Source organism: Macaca mulatta, chromosome 6, assembly GCF_049350105.2.
Source record: "Macaca mulatta isolate MMU2019108-1 chromosome 6, T2T-MMU8v2.0, whole genome shotgun sequence".
Lineage (NCBI taxonomy): Eukaryota > Metazoa > Chordata > Mammalia > Primates > Cercopithecidae > Macaca > Macaca mulatta.
Window position 1 is genome coordinate 150,220,750 of NC_133411.1, and position 20,943 is coordinate 150,241,692.

Genomic DNA, 20,943 nt, shown 5'->3' on the forward strand with positions numbered 1-20,943 from the left:
AGTGGGAGATTGGGGATACTGGCTTTGTTTCAACTGTCTCATTTACTCAAACCCTCGACTATCTTATGTACACAGATCCTAGACCAGTAGTTGATTTTATTTATTAGGTCTACTGAAAAATTCAGTTGGAAATAACCCAATCTGGGATTAACTACTTCCGTATTCTTTTGTGTAACATTTTAGTAAAACTCAATATATCAAGTGATTGTCATCCAGAAGGGGTGGATGACAAGGTAATCTTGATTCCAGAGACCTTTGAGTATTAATTAAAAAGACACTTTTAGCCAGGCATGGTGTTGCAAGCTATAGTCCACCTGCATGGGAGGCTGAGGCAAGAGGATAGCTTGAACCCAGGAACTGGAGGCCCACCTAGATAATATAACAAGATTCTGTCTTTTCAAAAAAAAGACTTCTTTTTAGACTAGTGTTGTATTTGGTAGTATTTTGCACACGATAAACTGTACAATAATGTGGGGGATATATTTTACAAGTTCTGCAGTGTTCACATTTCAGATGTACAATCACTTGGGGTAGCAGGCAATGTTGCTGACACTAACAATGTTACTGAGGGAAGGTCCTATGCCAGAAATATGGTTATAAGGTATTTTGTGAAAGAAAATCTCATGACAAAAATTTAGTAGATGCATAAAATTGCTTTTAAGCAATGGAGAGAAATAATCACTAAACTCAGTGAGCTATTGAAATCAAATTTTCCAGGGATTGTTTCCTTCAATTCAGAGGTCACCAAGGAATGTAAAATAACTGCAGAGGTAGGAAGCAGTGCTGCAGTGCAGCAGATCTCAGTGACTTTGTGTTTTGAGGCTATGTATTATGCCCCTGATAACTCTGAAGATGAATGTTGTATCTCATAACCAGGAAAATAATTGTGTAATGAGGAGAGGAGTAGGCTATTGCCTGTGATCATCGAAATGAGAATCACATAATATTCCTGTAATGAAATCACTGAAAATACTGGGAAGGGGATGTATTTGAAGATAAGTATAAATTGCACCTTCTAAAAGGCAATTTTGGCATTACTGATACTCTCCAGAAAAAGTTGAAATAAATCAATTTGGAGGTACTTAGAAAAGTGGAAAAAATGTTGGGAATAATGAAAGAAAGATAAAATGTATCCAGTATATTTCTAATGAGTAAGTATGGAAAATTACTGTATTCTGAGATGGTTTAGGCCAAGTTTGTGTTATGGCTATCTTTGGGGAAAGCTTATGTCAATAGACAGATGTTTATGTACTTAATCTACATGATTTGCCTAAAAATCTTCAAAGTTGGGATGAAGGCATTCCTAAGAGTACATTTTTAGACGTCATTAAATATATAGACATATCCATGTAGTTTTTGTTCTTTCAGTTAGGCACACAATTATAATTACTGCACTGGTTAACTTGAAGCAGCAGAGGCTGTAGTTTCCTAGTGATCACTCTGGGTGGCGCTGTTGGCCAAAGTGGTGAGCTTGGCCCTCCAGATCTCCTCGCGCAGCCGCAACGCGCTTTCCAGGGCAGCCCCAGCTCAGATTCCCCAGCGCCAGCCTTTATACTGCTTCCTCCTTGGAAAAAGAAGAATTTTTTCCTGAACTGGAACTGGAACTAAAGTCCGTTCGGAGATCCGAAAATCTGCAATAAAGAGGTTATTTGTAACCCGGCGTCTCCAGGCTGGTGAGCAAGCTGAGGAGAGCAAGAGGGATGGGGAGCGGCGCCGGGAAGGTGGGCCGGGCTGAGAGGCTGCCAATGCTCTTTCTCTTCCTGCTGCTTTTGTTCTGCCCGGCGCTCTGTGAGCAGATCCGCTACAGGATTCCCGAGGAAATGCCCAAGGGCTCCGTAGTGGGGAACCTCGCCACGGACCTGGGGCTCAGCGTCCAGGAGTTACCGACTCGAAAACTGCGCGTCAGTTCGGAGAAGCCTTACTTCACCGTGAGCGCAGAGAGAGGGGAGTTGCTTGTGAGCAGCAGGCTAGACAGGGAGGAGATATGCGGGAAGAATCCAGCTTGTGCTCTGGAATTTGAGGCTGTTGCTGAAAATCCACTGAACTTTTATCACGTGAATGTGGAGATCGAGGACATTAATGACCACACGCCAACATTCACGCAAAATTCCTTTGAGCTGCAAATAAGCGAATCTGCACAGCCTGGCACACGATTTATATTAGGATCTGCCCATGATGCGGATATTGGTAGCAACACACTGCAGAATTACCAACTCAATCCCAGTGATCATTTCTCACTGATAAATAAAGAGAAATCAGATGGCAGTAAATACCCTGAGATGGTATTGAAGACACCTTTGGACCGAGAAAAGCAGAAATCTTACCACTTGACTTTGACTGCCTTGGACTTTGGAGCTCCACCCCTAAGCAGCACTGCACAGATACACGTTCTAGTGACTGATGCCAATGATAATGCTCCAGTGTTCAGTCAAGACGTATACAGGGTGAGCCTTTCGGAAAACGTGTACCCGGGGACAACGGTGCTACAGGTGACTGCCACAGACCAGGATGAGGGTATCAATGCCGAGATTACTTTCTCTTTCAGTGAAGCTAGCCAGATCACCCAATTTGACCTGAACTCTAACACCGGGGAAATTACTGTTTTAAATACATTAGATTTTGAAGAAGTCAACGAATACTCCATAGTTTTGGAAGCAAGGGACGGTGGAGGAATGATTGCACAATGCACAGTGGAGGTAGAAGTCATAGATGAAAATGACAACGCCCCAGAAGTGATATTCCAGTCTCTACCCAACCTAATTATGGAGGACGCTGAGCTAGGAACACATATTGCTTTGCTCAAAGTCCGTGACAAGGATTCCAGACACAATGGTGAAGTTACTTGTAAATTGGAAGATGATGTTCCATTTAAGATATTAACTTCTTCAAGAAACACGTATAAATTAGTGACAGATGCTTTTCTAGACCGCGAGCAGAATCCAGAGTATAATATCACCATTACGGCCACAGATCGGGGCAAGCCTCCCCTCTCCTCCAGTTCCAGCATCACTCTGCACATTGGTGATGTAAACGACAACGCTCCAGTTTTCTCACAGTCTTCCTATATAGTCTACGTGGCCGAGAACAACCCGCCTGGAGCCTCTATTTCACAAGTCAGCGCTTCCGATCCTGACTTGGGGCCCAACGGCCAAGTCTCTTACTCCATCGTGGCCAGTGACCTGGAGCAGCGGGAGCTGTCATCCTACGTGTCCATAAGCACGGAGAGCGGGGTGGTGTTCGCGCAGCGCGCCTTCGACCACGAGCAGCTGCGCTCCTTCAAACTCACACTGCAGGCCCGCGACCAGGGCTCGCCTGCGCTCAGTGCAAACGTGAGCCTGCGCGTGTTGGTGGGCGACCGCAACGACAATGCGCCTAGGGTGCTGTACCCCGCACTGGGTCCCGACGGCTCTGCGCTCTTCGATATGGTGCCGCGCGCTGCAGAGCCCGGCTACCTGGTGACCAAGGTGGTGGCGGTGGACGCAGACTCAGGACACAACGCCTGGCTGTCCTACCACGTGCTGCAGGCTAGCGAGCCCGGGCTCTTCAGCCTGGGGCTGCGCACGGGAGAGGTGCGCACGGAGCGTGCCTTGGGCGACAGGGACGCGGCCCGACAGCGCCTGCTGGTCGCCGTGCGTGATGGTGGACAGCCGCCACTCTCCGCCACCGTCACGCTGCACTTGGTCTTTGCCGACAGCTTGCAGGAGGTGCTGCCGGATATCACTGACCGCCCTGTACCCTCTGACCCCCAGGCTGAGCTGCAGTTTTACCTAGTGGTGGCCTTGGCCTTGATCTCAGTACTCTTCCTCCTGGCCATGATTCTGGCCATTGCCTTGCGCCTGCGACGCTCCTCCAGCCCCGCTGCCTGGAGCTGCTTCCAGCCTGGTCACTGTGTTAAATCCGAATCCGTGGTTCCCCCCAACTACAGCGAGGGGACTTTGCCTTATTCCTACAACCTATGTGTTGCACATACAGGAAAGACGGAGTTTAATTTCCTAAAATGTAGTGAACAGTTGAGTTCAGGACAAGATATACTTTGCGGTGATTCATCTGCGGCCTTATTTCCACTGTGTAATTCCAGTGAATTGACTTCCCATCAGGTGAGTTTCCTTTTTAAGTATAACTTAAATCTCATTGCCTACCCATTTGTCCATATTCACAAGAAAATATACATATTTGCAGGAAAATATGTAATTTTTAGATCTCATGAATCATTTGAGGAAAGTTGTAGTCAGTTAAAAAGCTGTCATATCATTCTTCAAAAGAGGAGTGAAGTAGGAGCAATGGCCCAACATTTGTTTGTTTGCTTTTTAGCCAAGCTTAGATTTACAAAGCAATGAGGGTGTGGTTTTAACCACAAAGTGAAAATGTTAGACAGTTATGGGCTCTCTCCTAAAAAGTGAATGAGATTTTTCCCATACATTTTCCTTCTTGTTGCCTAATATATGATGAATACTTTTTTCAGCTTGGATATACCATAAATATAAAAATAATAAAGCCAAAGAATTTAAGCTAAAATTCAACACTTTTGTTAACTAATTTAACTGGTATGGTCTCCATAGTAGTCTACTGTTTCTTGTGTTAGCTTCCCTTTTGTTTCAAGAGCTCTTAGAATAAGGAGTCAACTGGATTTTTATGTCCATGGACCCCTTGTGATTATATGCAGTGTACGCTGTGTGTGTGTGTGAGAGAGATCCTTTTACTTAGAAAAGGGTTTGCTATGCTCATGAGAAGATCAAAAGCAGAATCTCCTTACTTGCAACATAGGAGTTTCAGGATTAACCTGTATTCAAGCTCATTCCATATCCTCCATCAAAGAAAAGACAATGTTTTGTGTCTGTTGTCCCTCTCACACACAGCCCTAATATATAATGTGTAACTGCCTTATCTGCAGCCCTAAACTAATATAGCTATGGGTCTTCTAATCATCCTGCTACCTCTAGGAGAGAAATATAGTCTTGAAAACTGCCAATCTGGTGTGCATACAAAATATATACAAAATATGAAGGAACATTATATGAGCCTTTTGCTAGGTATCTCTAAGCAACTGCTTCAGTTAATGGCCACTTTACAAATTGCTGAAGGAAGGAAACTTCTTTTGATTCTTTTTCTTTTTTCTTTGTCTTTCTTTCTTTTCTTTCTTTCTTCTTTCTTTCTTCTTTCTTCTTTCTTCTTTCTTTCTTTCTTTCTTTCTTTCTTTCTTTCTTTCTTTCTTTCTTTCTTTCTTTCTTTCTTGAGACAGAGTCTCTCTGTGTCACTCAGGCTGTAGTACAGTGGCACAATGATACCTCACTGCAGCCTCAAACTCCTGGGCTCAAGCATTCCTTCCGCATCAGCCCCCTGACTAGCTGGAACTCAGGCTCATGACACCAGACCTGTCTAATTTCTCTGTTTTTAGTACAGACAGTATTTTCCTTCACTAATTTAACTAATATGGTTTCCATTGTCTACCCAGTTTTCCATATGCATAATATTTTCACAGGAAAATATAAAGGTTTCAGATTTCATGAATTGTTTTAAGAAAGTTTCAGTCAGTGAAAAAACTATCATACCATTATTCACAGGAAGGGTGAAGTAGGCTGATCTGCTGTGTTGCCCAGGCTGGTCTTGAAGGGAAACAGATTTTTTGTTGTCATACTTACTGTTTGGCTTCTTAGTAAGTATTATATAGTCATTACTTTTTGCAGTTCATTAGATCAAAGTATTAATGTAGGTAAAGTTAACTACATTAACTTTAGAATATATGTCTACCTTAAAAAGTCAAGTCTGCTTTAAATTTAATCATCTCTGGTGAAAGGGATGGGATGGAGCTTTGCTTTTTATCATATATTCATCTGTACCTTTAAAGTATTCAAGTAGAAAAATATAAACAATGTAAATAAAATAGCAAAACAATATAATATCTCATAAAACTGCAATGGTAAAAGCATTTATCCTATTGAAATTCCACAATTTTTATTTGAAAACATTATCAACATGTAATTCAAGTGGCATTTAGAAGAATAATTTAAAAGCAACAACTCTCTGGAAAGCTTCTAAAATGATTAAGTAGTTTAAACCAAATAAAACAATTTCTGAGTCAGTCATCCCCAGTAGGTCTATTTTAGTCTCAAGATAAATTCATTTCTGGTGACAACTGAAGTTCTTAGTTATTTGTTAGTATATATTGGAGACATTTACAATAAAGCTTAGAGCACAGTGGGAAATGAAAGTATCATGTTATTTTTTTTAAGACCAAATGTATTGCAGAAATGTAAGTAATTTAATCCAATGCTACAATCTGATCATTCTGATCTAATCTGATCATTTAATAACACCAAATAAAACCTTCATCTCACATTCTTTGGCTGTTTCTTTTAAAATATGAGTTTAGGGATAAATCAAATAAATTCAAAACAAAGTAATAAGCAGATGGTATTTTTTTCTCAGTAATCTAGTAGAGTATTACATTTAGAAGTCATCTGTATCTCAGTGCAGTAACTATTTAGGACTCTAAGCGCCGCTGTTCACCTACTGGGAGAGAAATGCAACCGAAAACACTCAGATCTCACACCTCGCAAAGACCCGCAGATGCCACAAACTAACTGCGGGACTGCAGCGAAACCCCACCCCTGTTTGGAGGCACTGCAGGTTTCCGGAGGATTATCATCTCCATAGCTGCGGCAAGAAACTAAATACCCACTTATGCACAGTGAAGATTCTGAGGGGATTCTGCAGCAAAATAACAATGGCCGCTCCACAGAGTCGCCCCAGACGCGGCGAGCTGATCCTGCTGTGCGCGCTGCTGGGGACGCTGTGGGAAACCGGGAGGGGACAGATTCGCTACTCGGTGCCAGAAGAGACGGACAAAGGCTCCTTCGTGGGTAATGTCTCCAAGGACCTGGGGCTGGACCCCCGGGAGCTGGCGAAGCACGGAGTCCGTATCGTCTCCAGAGGTAGGACGCAGCTCTTTGCTCTGAACCCGCGCAGCGGCAGCTTGGTCACCGCGGGCAGGATAGACCGGGAGGAGCTCTGCGCTCAGAGCCCGCGGTGTCTGATAAATATTAACATCCTGGTTGAGGATAAAGGAAAACTCTTTGGGATAGAAATAGAAGTAATTGATATTAACGATAATAACCCGAAATTCCAGGTCGAAGATCTAGAAGTAAAAATTAACGAAATCGCGGTTCCTGGAGCACGTTATCCACTCCCAGAAGCTGTTGACCCGGATGTGGGCGTGAACTCCCTCCAGAGCTACCAGCTCAACCCCAATCACCACTTCTCCCTGGACGTGCAGACTGGAGACAATGGAGTCATAAACCCAGAGCTGGTGCTGCAGCGCGCCCTGGACAGGGAGGAAGAGGCTGCTCACCACCTGGTCCTCACGGCCTCAGATGGCGGCGAGCCGCGTCGCTCCAGCACAGTGCGCATTCGTGTGACAGTGTTGGATACAAATGACAACGCCCCGGTTTTTGCTCAACCGATTTACAGAGTGAAAGTCCTTGAGAACGTGCCCCCAGGCACGCGGCTGCTTACTGTAACAGCCAGCGACCCGGATGAGGGAATCAACGGAAAAGTGGCCTACAAATTCCGGAAAATTAATGAAAAACAAACTCCGTTATTCCAGCTTAATGAAAATACTGGGGAAATATCAATAGCAAAAAGTCTAGATTATGAAGAATGTTCATTTTATGAAATGGAAATACAAGCCGAAGATGTGGGGGCACTTCTGGGGAGGACCAAATTGTTCATTTCGGTGGAAGATGTAAATGACAATAGACCAGAAGTGATCATTACGTCTTTGTTTAGCCCAGTGTTAGAAAATTCTCTTCCCGGGACAGTAATTGCGTTCTTGAGTGTGCATGACCAAGACTCTGGAAAGAATGGTCAAGTTGTCTGTTACACACGTGATAATTTACCTTTTAAATTAGAAGAGTCAATAGATAATTATTATAGATTAGTGACAAGGAAATATTTGGACCGAGAAAATGTCTCTATCTACAATATCACAGTGATGGCCTCAGATCTAGGAACACCGCCTCTGTCCACTGAAACTCACATCGCCCTGCACGTGGCAGACATTAACGACAACCCTCCTACATTCCCTCGTGCCTCCTACTCAGCTTATATCCTAGAGAACAACCTGAGAGGAGCCTCCATCTTCTCCTTGACTGCACACGACCCCGACAGCCAGGAGAATGCCCAGGTCACTTACTCTGTGACCGAGGACACGCTGCAAGGGGCGCCCCTATCCTCGTACATCTCCATCAACTCTGACACCGGTGTCCTGTATGCGCTGCAATCTTTCGACTATGAGCAGATCCGAGACCTGCAGCTACTGGTAACAGCCAGCGACAGCGGGGACCCGCCCCTCAGCAGCAACGTGTCACTGAACCTGTTCGTGCTGGACCAGAATGACAACGCGCCCGAGATCCTGTACCCCGCCCTCCCCACAGACGGTTCCACTGGCGTGGAGCTGGCGCCCCGCTCCGCAGAGCCCGGCTACCTGGTGACCAAGGTGGTGGCGGTGGACAGAGACTCGGGCCAGAACGCCTGGCTGTCCTACCGCCTGCTCAAGGCCAGCGAGCCAGGACTCTTCGCGGTGGGGCTGCACACGGGCGAGGTGCGCACGGCGCGACCCCTGCTGGACAGAGACGCGCTCAAGCAGAGCCTCGTGGTGGTCGTCCAGGACCACGGCCAGCCCCCTCTCTCCGCCACTGTCACGCTCACCGTGGCCGTGGCTGACAGCATCCCCGAAGTCCTGACCGAGTTGGGCAGTCTGAAGCCTTCGGTCGACCCGAACGATTCGAGCCTTACACTCTATCTCGTGGTGGCGGTGGCTGCCGTCTCCTGTGTCTTCCTTGCCTTTGTCGTTGTGCTTCTGGGGCTCAGGCTGAGGCGCTGGCACAAGTCACGCCTGCTCCAGGGTTCCGGTGGCAGATTGGTGGGTGTGCCTGCCTCACATTTTGTAGGTGTTGAGGAGGTACAGGCTTTCCTGCAGACCTATTCCCACGAAGTCTCCCTCACCGCCGACTCGCGGAAGAGTCACTTGATCTTTCCCCAGCCCAACTACGCAGACACGCTCATCAGTCAGGAGAGCTGTGAGAAAAACGATTCTTTGTTAACATCCATAGATTTTCATGAATGTAAGAATGAAGCTGATCGTGGTCAGGTGAGTTTAGTTCTTTGCTTGCTTTTAATTTCCAGATGAATTTTATTTGACATAAATTATGTTTTGAAAAACATTGTAAAGATAGTTGAAAATAATTTTTAAGGCATATCACAGAGTTTCAGGTTTATTTTGTTGGTGTTACTATAAAGTTAAGCTCTAATAGTCATAGGTTGTTGTTTCATTTGCTTTTAAACGACTTGGAAAAGATTGTTGAACCATTTTAATCCTTCCAGTATTTTATTCCTATGATCACTCATTCACTTAAGAAGTACCTACCCATCCATGCCGGTAATTTTGCTATTGTTTGTGTGTACATGTGTGTGAGTGTGTGTGTGTGTGTGTGTTTCCTAAACTAGAACTTCAGAAAATTATCAAGAAGTCTAAAGCCTTGTATTAGCTTAGCAAAAGTAAAATATATCTCAGAATTTTTAGGGTTATGTTTAGCATTTGAACCTATAACTAGGCTCTTGTAGATTTTTTCACTTTAAACCTCTTTTCTGAGCCCTGTTTCTGTACCAGTGCCCTTCAAAACTTTAATACTTCTTACCATCTTTCAAAATATGAACAAACTTTAAAGATGGATCTTGGTGGGAGATGAGACTGGTTACTAAATATTAAGTATGTGTGTCAGTGGTCACCTGGGCTCCATGCCCATGGAGACATGAAATCTAAAGCCTAGAATGTCCATTGCTCCTCCAAACAAAAAACAAAAGCTAAAACATTAGATCTGGATTAAAATGTAATTTTAAACTATTGAAAGTGACTTTTGTAAAATACGAAAGAACATATTTCAATACAATTCCAATGAGCTGTTTTGGTTGTGCATTGACGTGAAATGGTGAGAATGTTGATTTTAAGAACCAACGTTTCAGGTACACAAGTTCTAAATAAGCTGATCAATTCAATTAAGTTATTCAGTCTTGGCTGGACACAGTGGCTCATGTCTGAAATCCCAGCACTTCGGGAGCCTGGAGCAGGGGAACAGCTTGAGCCCTGGGGTTTGAAACTGCAGTGAGCTATGATCATGACACTGCACTCCAGCCTAGGTGACAGAACTAGACCCTGTCTCTAAAAAAAAAAACTAATATTAGGCCGGGCACGGTGGCTCACGCCTGTAACCCCAGCACTTTGGGAGGCCGAGGTGGGTGGATCACGAGGTCAGGAGTTCAAGATCAGCCTGGCCAACATGGTGAAACCCTGTCTCTACTAAAAATTACAAAAATTATCTGGGCGTGGTGGCACGTGCCTGTGGTCCCAGCTACTTGGGAGGCTGAGGCAAAAGAATCACTTGAACCCGGAAGGTGGAGGTTGCAGTGAGCCATGACTGTGTCACTGCACTCCAACCTGGACAACAGGGCGAGACTCCATCTCCAAAAAAAAAAAAACCAGAATATTAATAGTAAAAAGTCAGTATAGGCTACCCATTATTATATTCCTGCATACCTTCTTGTAGCATTTGAATAAAGCTAATCCCTGAATTGATTGATGTGAGGTAGAAGTAGATGACCCAATAAATGTTTGTTATTAATGAAAAGGACATTTCCTAAGGATTGTGTAGTGTTCTACTGTATGGTGCATATTCAGTGGAGTGGGAGTTAACTTCATAGTTTGTGTACCATTTGGATGCACATTTGAGAGGACAACATATTATTGGCACTTTGCAATTTAAAAAACTGTGATGAAAGTTGCCCTGGTAGGAAAGAAAATCCTTACTCTACCTAAAAATGTTGGCTAGTTGTTTTTATTAATCTGACAAATTGACTAAAGAAGGTTGACCAATGTCACTATATTCCATAAATTTATGTAAACAAACTTATGAGCTTCATTTATCCAATTCCAAAGTCACTTCTTCACTACAGTGATGGTACATAGATAGGACAATAATGCAATCCACTAGAATATCCATTTGTACCTTGTATTGCAGAATAGATAAGCATTTCCCCAGTAACTCTTAAGAATGAATTTATGTACTGTAAAAGATATGACATAAGACAAGTATTTTGAGATATGAAGAAGAGCAATGTAGTAGGGTATATCATTTCTTGGCTGCATCATATGGGCAGTATACTTGAAGTAATATTTTGTGAAGTAGAAGAGTAAAGAAAAATTATTTTTATAAAGAATGTTAATATTGTCAGGAAGAGGAGATGTTTGAGGATTGGTACAAAATTGCCACAACTTTAAAAAATAGTTTTAAATAGTATAGATTTCCCTAATATGTGTAATATAAAACAGTAGAAATATTGGGGGGTCGGAAATCATATAAATGAACAGAAGAATGATAAAAGTGTTTCCACACGCCATAGCTAATAAAAATCAGTTTTTGAAATCAATATATTATGAAGCCTCTGAGAGCAAGAACTGTAACATGTTAATTATTATATTGCAGTGACAAGGGCAATACTTAGTTCTAGCTAAGAGTTCAAGGTATGTTTGCAGAATGGTGAAAGAATGGACCAATGTATGCAGGTTTGCATAAAAACCCAACGTGATATTTCTAACAATTTGGAAAACAGAGAAATATACCTTAAAGAGTGTGTTACAATTTGTTATTAAATATATGAACGTAAAAACTTGGCTTGTTAAGTTAGGCCCTCAAATACAATTACTGCACTGGTTAAACTGAAGCAGCAGAGGCTGTAGTTTCCTAATGCTGACTCTGGGCGCCGCTGTTGGCCAAAGTGGAGAGCTTGGCCTCCAGCTCTCCTCGCGCAGCCGCAACGCGCTTTCCAGGGCAGCCCCTGTTCAGACTCCCCAGCGCCAGCCTTTGCACCGCTTCCTCCTCGGAAAAAGAAGAATCTTTTCCTGAACTGGAACTGGAACTAAAGTCCGTTCGGAGATCCGAAAATCTGCAATAAAGAGGTTATTTGTAACTCGGCGTCTCCAGGCTGGTGAGCAAGCTGAGGAGAGCAAGAGGGATGGGGAGCGGCGCTGGGGAGCTGGGCCGGGCTGAGAGGCTGCCAATGCTCTTTCTCTTCCTGCTGCTTTTGTTCTGCCCGGCGCTCTGTGAGCAGATCCGCTACAGGATTCCCGAGGAAATGCCCAAGGGCTCCGTAGTGGGGAACCTCGCCACCGACCTGGGGTTCAGCGTCCAGGAGTTACCGACTCGAAAACTGCGCGTCAGTTCGGAGAAGCCTTACTTCACCGTGAGCGCAGAGAGAGGGGAGTTGCTTGTGAGCAGCAGGCTAGACAGGGAGGAGATATGCGGGAAGAATCCAGCTTGTGCTCTGGAATTTGAGGCTGTTGCTGAAAATCCACTGAACTTTTATCACGTGAATGTGGAGATCGAGGACATTAATGACCACACGCCAACATTCACGCAAAATTCCTTTGAGCTGCAAATAAGTGAGTCTGCACAGCCTGGCACACGATTTATATTAGAAGTAGCAGAAGATGCAGATACTGGCTTAAACTCTCTACAGAAGTATAAACTCTCTCTTAACCCAAGTTTCTCATTAATAATTAAGGAGAAGCAAGATGGTAGTAAATACCCGGAACTGGCATTGGAGAAAACCTTAGACCGGGAACAACAGAGTTACCATCGTTTAGTCCTGACTGCCTTGGACGGTGGAGATCCACCCCTAAGCGGCACCACTGAGCTCCGTATCCAGGTAACTGACGCCAATGATAATCCCCCGGTATTCAACCGGGATGTGTACAGAGTCAGCCTTCGGGAAAACGTGCCACCAGGCACCATTGTGCTGCAAGTGTCAGCCACCGACCAAGACGAGGGCATCAACTCAGAAATTACTTATTCCTTCTACAGAACCGGGCAAATCTTTGGTCTGAATTCAAAGAGCGGGGAAATTATCACTCAAAAGAAACTGGATTTTGAAGAAACCAAGGAATATTCAATGATAGTAGAAGGGAGGGATGGTGGTGGACTGGTTGCACAATGTACAGTTGAAATTAATATTCAAGATGAAAATGACAATAGCCCAGAAGTTACATTCCATTCTCTACTTGAGATGACTCTGGAAAACGCGGTGCCTGGAACACTAATTGCTTTGATCAAAATACATGACCAAGATTCTGGGGAAAATGGGGAAGTTAATTGTCAATTACAAGGCGAAGTCCCTTTCAAGATTATCTCTTCGTCCAAAAATTCGTATAAGTTGGTAACAGATGGAACCCTAGACCGAGAGCAGACCCCGGAGTACAACATCACCATCACAGCCACAGACAGGGGCAAGCCGCCCCTCTCCTCCAGCATAAGCGTCATCCTGCATATCAGCGACGTCAACGACAACGCTCCGGTTTTCCACCAGGCGTCCTACTTAGTCAGTGTAGCCGAAAACAACCCTCCTGGGGCCTCCATCGCGCAAGTCTGCGCCTCGGACCCGGACTTGGGGTTGAATGGCCAAGTCTCCTACTCCATCATGGCCAGCGACCTAGAGCCTCTGGCACTAGCCTCTTACGTATCCGTGAGCGCGCAAAGTGGGGTGGTGTTCGCGCAGCGCGCCTTTGACTATGAGCAGCTGCGCGCCTTCGAACTCACACTGCAGGCCCGCGACCAGGGCTCGCCTGCGCTCAGTGCAAACGTGAGCCTGCGCGTGTTGGTGGGCGACCGCAACGACAATGCGCCTAGGGTGCTGTACCCCGCACTGGGTCCCGACGGCTCTGCGCTCTTCGATATGGTGCCGCGCGCTGCAGAGCCCGGCTACCTGGTGACCAAGGTGGTGGCGGTGGACGCAGACTCAGGACACAACGCCTGGCTGTCCTACCACGTGCTGCAGGCTAGCGAGCCCGGGCTCTTCAGCCTGGGGCTGCGCACGGGAGAGGTGCGCACGGAGCGTGCCTTGGGCGACAGGGACGCGGCCCGACAGCGCCTGCTGGTCGCCGTGCGTGATGGTGGACAGCCGCCACTCTCCGCCACCGTCACGCTGCACTTGGTCTTTGCCGACAGCTTGCAGGAGGTGCTGCCGGATATCACTGACCGCCCTGTACCCTCTGACCCCCAGGCTGAGCTGCAGTTTTACCTAGTGGTGGCCTTGGCCTTGATCTCAGTACTCTTCCTCCTGGCCATGATTCTGGCCATTGCCTTGCGCCTGCGACGCTCCTGCAGCCCCGCTGTCTGGAGCTGCTTCCAACCAGGTCTCTGTGTCAAGTCTGGACCTGTGGTTCCCCCCAACTACAGCGAGGGGACTTTGCCTTATTCCTACAACCTATGTGTTGCACATACAGGAAAGACGGAGTTTAATTTCCTAAAATGTAGTGAGCAATTGAGTTCAGGACAAGACATACTTTGTGGTGATTCATCTGGGGCCTTATTTCCACTTTGTAATTCCAGTGAGTCGACTTCCCATCCTGAGTTGGTGAGTTTTATTTATGTCTATTCTTTTTCATTACCCACCCAATTTTCTGTATTTACATGAAAATACCGTACATTTTCAGGTCTAATGAGTTGTCTTAGGAAAGTTGTAGCTGCTCAGAAAAGCTGTCCAACCATTCTTTAAGAGGAGCAGTGAATTGTGAGTTGTTATTGTCACATAAAAGAAGTAGGCTTATAGGTTTACGAAGTAGTGAGAGTTTGCTTTTAGCTTCCTAGCTAGCAAAAACATTTGGTTTTTTTGTCCTCTTTCTCAAAGCTAATGAAATTAGCTTTTACCCATTGATTGTCTCATTCTTTAACATGTTTATATTTTATCTGTAGATAAATATTAAATTTAATGTATGTAATCATTTAGTTCATCTTTCAAAGCAAAGAAACTGCTAGTAGTTGTCTTTCTTCACTGATTTCACGTAGTTTCCATCTCTTTCTCATGTTCCTCATATATACTTTCTTATTCCTACCTAATGGATTTATGATTTTTGAATCTCCTAAAATTTAATTTAAAATACTATATGTTGGCCAGGTGCAGTGGCTCATGCCTGTAATCCCAGCACTTTGGGAGGCCGAGGCCAAGGCGGGTGGATCACGGGGTCAGGAGTTCAAGACCAGCCTGGCCAACATGGTGAAACCCCGTTTCTACTAAAAATACAAAAATTAGCTGGGTGTGGTGGCAGGTGCCTGTAATCCCAGCTACTCAGGAGGCTAAGGCAGGAGAATTGCTTGAACCTGGGAGGCAGAGGTTGTGGTGAGCTGAGATCTCTCCAAGAGCGAAACTCCGTCTCAAAAAAAAGAAGCAGAAGAAGGAGGAGGAGGAGGAGGAGGAGAAGCAGAAGCAGAAGCAGAAGCAGAAGAAGCAGAAGAAGCAGAAGCAGCAGAAGCAGAAGCAGAAGCAGAAGCAGAAGCAGAAGCAGAAGCAGAAGAAGAAGAAGAAGAAGAAGAAGAAGAAGAAGAAGAAGAAGGAGACTATATGTTACGTGTATGCGAGAGAAAGAGAGAGACTGATTCACAGAACTTAGAAGGTCCAAATCATCCTAATCATTTCTAAGTTTATCCAGGTTTTCTTGGATGCAAAATCCTTCTCTACCTCTATATAATCGCTATTGCCTGAATTTCTCTTGCTCGGAATCCTGACATATATTCTTGAAGAAGGGGGAAAACACACCGGATTTGTCTTGTCGTTTGGATCTCTAACTATAAATGACTGGATGTTTTCTCAACATCCTTGTAGGAAAGAAGGAGAATGCAGAATTATTCCATTTTTAAGACAAAAACTACTAGTCTTGTGTACATACAAAGCTCCCATTACATGGTATAAGTATTTTGCTTGGTTTCCCTTAGTATGTGATTCAGTAAACGCTGAGATTTCAGTATTACCAGTTATTTTTAACCTTTCAGTAGTTTTCTTTGTTGTATATTTTGTGTTCTTTTTCCCAGATTATTATATAAGTTTAAATGACCCTTAGAATAATGTTTAAAACAACTTTAAAATTGCATAATTTATTGATGGAGGATTAAAATAGAAACTTGCTTTTCAGTGTACGTGCATTTGAATCATTGAAACACAGTCTGTGCATGCATTACGTATTCACATTTAAAAATTAAGCATTTTTTGAAATAGCAGAAAAGTTTAAGCAATCACAAAAATGTAAAAATTTCCAAAAAACTTTAATCCTGTTCCTATTTAGCAATATTAGGTGAGAACATCTGTAACTATTGCTGAATTAACATTACTTTTATAACACAAAAATTTAAAAGAAACGTTTTTCCAGGAATTTTACCACCAAAATAAATTAACCCCGGAAAATAATTTCAAAGTGGATAATGTATCCTTATATATGTATTCAATACAATCATATATTTTACATTTACAAATATATAATATAGGTATAAAAATTAAAAATGAATGTATTTCCAAACAAGATTGAACATAAAAATTACTTCAGAAAATTGTTGATGTACAGAAAAAATTGAAGCATCGTAAAAAGGAAATTATAATAATTTACATATCTAGAAATAGAGTGCAAAATTCTACCAAGAATAAGAGTAAATTAATATTAAGCGATGGTTTGTGATTTAATTACACACAGAAATTTTATTCCACTTTATTTACAACTCAGATATCTAAAAAATAGATTGCTTTTGAAATACAAATGTAAGAAACAATTGGAGAAATCTAAAATCATAATTAGAAAAGAGTAGTGTTTTCTCTATCAGCCATCTGTTACACATCAGTGGGTGTAGTAACGACTTAGGACTCTGAGCGCCGCTGTTGATCAACTCTAAGCAAAAATCAGGACTCCAACCGGATTTCCAGTTATGTGACTACACAAAACCCGGCAGATCCCACAAACCTGCTCCCAGACTGCAGCAAAACTCAGCCTCTTAACTTAGGGCACTCTGGCTTTCTCCTAAGGAAAAGGATCACCATACTTCGCAGGAGGGAAGAAAGAACCTGATGAAGCAGCGCGCACAGAGAGTATTTTGAGAAAATTCCAAAGCAAGGCAGCAATGGCAGCTCCAACCAAATGCCAGCTCCGCGGAAGATTAGTCCTGCTATGCTCGCTCCTGGGGATGCTATGGGAGGCCAGGGCCAGTCAGATTCGCTACTCAGTGCCTGAAGAGACAGAAAAGGGCTATATTGTGGGCAACATCTCCAAGGACCTGGCTCTGGAGCCCCGGGAGCTGGCGGAGCGCGGAGTACGCATCATCTCCAGAGGTAAGACGCAGCTTTTCTCTCTGAACCCGCGCAGCGGCAGCTTGGTCACCGCGGGTAGGATAGACCGGGAGGAGCTGTGTGCCCAGAGCCCGCGGTGTCTGGTGAACTTTAAAGTCCTGGTTGAAGACAGAGTGAAATTGTACGGAATAGAAATAGAAGTAACTGATATTAACGACAGTGCCCCAAAATTCCAGGCGGAAAGTCTGGAAGTAAAAATTAACGAAGTCGCGGTTCCTGGAGCACGTTATCCACTCCCAGAAGCTGTTGACCCGGATGTGGGCGTGAACTCCCTCCAGAGCTACCAGCTCAGCCCCAATCACCACTTCTCCCTGAACGTGCAGACTGGAGACAATGGAGCCATAAACCCAGAGCTGGTGCTGGAGCGAGCCCTGGACAGGGAGGAGGCGGCTGCTCACCACCTGGTCCTCACGGCCTCAGATGGCGGCAAGCCGCGTCGTTCCAGCACCGTGCGCATCCATGTGACAGTATTGGATACAAATGATAATGCCCCGGTTTTTGCTCAACCGATTTACAGAGTGAAAGTCCTTGAAAACGTGCCCCCAGGCACCTGGCTGATTACTGCAACAGCCAGCGACCTGGATGAGGGAACCAACGGAAAAGTGGCATACAAATTCTGGAAAATTAATGAAAAACAATCTCTGTTATTCCAGCTTAATGAAAATACTGGGGAAATATCAATAGCAAAAAGTCTAGATTATGAAGAATGTTCATTTTATGAAATGGAAATACAAGCTGAAGATGGTGGGGGATTGAAAGGGTGGACAAAAGTGCTCATTTCAGTGGAAGATGTAAACGACAATAGACCTGAAGTGACCATTACATCTCTGTTTAGCCCAGTGAGAGAAGATGCACCTCAGGGAACAGTAATTCTTCTTTTCAATGCTCATGACCGAGATTCGGGGAAGAATGGTCAAGTTGTCTGTTCTATCCAGGAGAATCTATCTTTTAAATTAGAAAATTCAGAAGAAGATTATTATAGATTGTTGACGGCCCAAATTCTTGACCGAGAAAAAGCCTCAGAATATAATATCACGGTGACTGCAACAGACAGAGGAACTCCGCCCCTGTCCACAGAAATTCACATCACTCTGCAAGTGACTGACATCAATGATAATCCACCTGCCTTCTCTCAAGCCTCCTACTCAGTCTACCTCCCGGAAAACAATGCCAGAGGTACTTCCATCTTCTCGGTGATCGCCTATGACCCTGATAGCAATGAGAATTCTAGAGTTATTTACTCCTTGGCAGAGGATATCATCCAAGGGTCTCCTCTCTCCACTTATGTCTCTATTAACTCAGAGACTGGCGTGCTGTATGCTCTGTGCTCCTTTGACTATGAGCAGTTTAGAGATTTGCAAATGCAGGTGAGGGCAAGTGACAGTGGAAACCCACCACTTAGCAGCAATGTGTCATTGAGACTATTTGTTTTGGACCAGAACGACAATGCCCCGGAAATCCTGTACCCCACCCTCCCCACTGACGGTTCTACTGGTGTGGAGCTGGCACCCCGCTCTGCAGAGCCTGGCTACCTGGTGACCAAGGTGGTGGCAGTGGACAGAGACTCAGGCCAGAATGCTTGGCTGTCCTACCACTTATTCAAGGCCAGTGAGCCAGGGCTCTTCTCGGTGGGGCTGCACACAGGTGAAGTGCGCACAGCTCGGGCCCTGCTAGATAGAGATGTGCTCAAACAGAGCCTTGTGGTGGCTGTACAGGACCATGGCCAGCCCCCTCTCTCCGCCACTGTCACGCTCACAGTAGCCATAGCTGACAGCATCCCAGACATCCTGGCTGACCTGGGCAGTCTTCAGATCCCTGCAGACTTGGAGGCCTCAGACCTTACCCTCTACCTCGTTGTGGCTGTCACAGTGGTCTCCTGTGTCTTCCTCACCTTCGTTATCATGCTGCTGGCCCTCAGCCTGAGGCACTGGCACGCCTCACGTCTGCTGCGGGCTACAAGTGATGGGTTGGCTGGTGTGCCCACCTCACACTTTGTGGGTGTCGATGGGGTTAGAGCTTTCCTACAGACCTATTCTCAGGAGTTCTCCCTCACTGCTGACTCAAGGAAGAGCCACCTGATCTTCCCCCAACCCAACTATGCAGACACACTCATCAGCCAGCAGAGCTATGAGAAAAATGAGCCTTTGTGTGTCTCAGTTGATTCCAAGTTTCCTATAGAAGACACCCCTTTGGTTCCGGTGAGTTCAGTTTTTTTCTTTCTTTTTTTTTTTCTTTTTGTTTGTTTGTTTGTTTGTTTGTTTGTTTTTTGTTTTGTTTTGTTTTTGAGACAGTCTTACTCTGTTGCCCAGGCTGGAGTGCAATGGTGTGATCTCAGCTCACTGCAACCTCCGCCTCCCAAGTTCAAGCGATTCTCTTGCCTCAGCCTCCCAAGTAGAGTAGCTGGGACTAGAGTAGAATAACTGGGACTACAGGCCTCCCAAGTAGAATAACTGGGACTACAGGCACGTGCCACCATGCCCGGCTAATTTTTTGTGTGTTTTTAGTAGAGACAAGGTGTCACCATGTTGGCCAGGCTGGTTTTGAACTCCTGACCTCAAGTGATCCACCTACCTCAGCCTCCCAAAGTGCTGGGATTACAGGCGTAAGCCACTGCACCCGGCCCTTTACTTTCTATTATAGTTAGCTTTCTCTTTAACTGTTTGTACTTAAGGTAGTATAAGTTGATATCAGTGTGTTTCTCATCACTTTTCACTGAGCCTAATTGTTGCTCCAACATCAAAAGGAGGCATTTATTCGTTATATTTGCTGATATAATTTTCATGTTCTCATAATTAACCTTGCTGTCAACATAAACCATTTTTCATGGGGCAGCTCTCAGCCTGTATTGATGTGGGCTTTTTGGGTAGGGTTGCTTGATTGGTTGCAGTGGACTCACGTCATAAAATTCTTACTCCTTTTTTTTTTTTCTTAAGAGATGGGGGTGTCATTCTGTTGTCCAGGGTGGAATGCAGTGGTGTGAGTAAAGCTCACTGCAGTCTCAACCTCCTGGGCTTATGCGATCCTCCCACCTCAACCTTCACAGTAGCTAGGCCTGAGGTGGGAGGACTAGCAAGTTATGTTGCCCAGGGTGGTCTCAAATGATCTTCCTGCTTCAGTTTCCCAAAGCACTGGGTGAGGTGTAAACCACCTCACCCAGCAAATTCTTACTCCTAAGATCATTTATTCAGGTCATACTATGTTTGTAAGGGTTAACTGATAGAAAGGTAAATGTATTCTTCTTAGAGAAAAAGCTGAAAGCCCAGATTTATTGCTTTATTCTTCCATTTCTATGATAAGAAAACACCCCTTTGAGGTTATATTTTTCAGATCACAAGTGTGTAAAGTCTGTTTGTATTTATAGATATTTTCTGATGAAGATTCAAACTTCAGTTATCCACTTCCAAATCCTAGTAAGCCAATTTTTTTCCCTTTAATGGTGAAAGTTGTAACACTTTTTATTCTCATATCTTCAAAGGTCTTAATTTCCTAACACTTTAATGTTAAATTATGAAGAATAGTAGGACATTCTTCTTTTCTATAGTATATGCTTGCTCAAGAGAAATTTCTGAGACTGGACACTGTGAAATGACAAAACAAGGAAATAAAAATATTTCTTTCACTTATATGTTATTTCTGGCTCAATTCTCCAACTTTTGAAGCTAGAAATGAACTTGCATATCAGATATAATTTAAGAAAATAGTCTCAGGAACTGCTGGGAAGATTCTAAA

The 20,943-nt window shown here is 44.3% G+C and overlaps 1 protein-coding gene across 21 annotated transcripts in view; it reads left to right on the forward strand.

The window, feature by feature from the left end:
- The window catches only part of LOC702071 (protocadherin gamma-C4), a 188,716-nt gene that overhangs the window by 55,306 nt on the left and 112,467 nt on the right, over positions 1-20,943 (forward strand). For 2 of the 21 annotated variants that reach the window (XM_077937220.1, XM_077937222.1), the window contains exon 1: positions 16,816-19,504. The exons of 12 other annotated variants lie outside the window; for them this stretch is intronic. In XM_077937220.1, the coding sequence (XP_077793346.1) occupies positions 16,989-19,504 (2,516 nt within the window). In that variant the 5' untranslated portion in view covers positions 16,816-16,988. 7 more of the 21 variants (XM_077937225.1, XM_077937228.1, XM_077937221.1 and 4 more) reach the window with 7 other exon arrangements.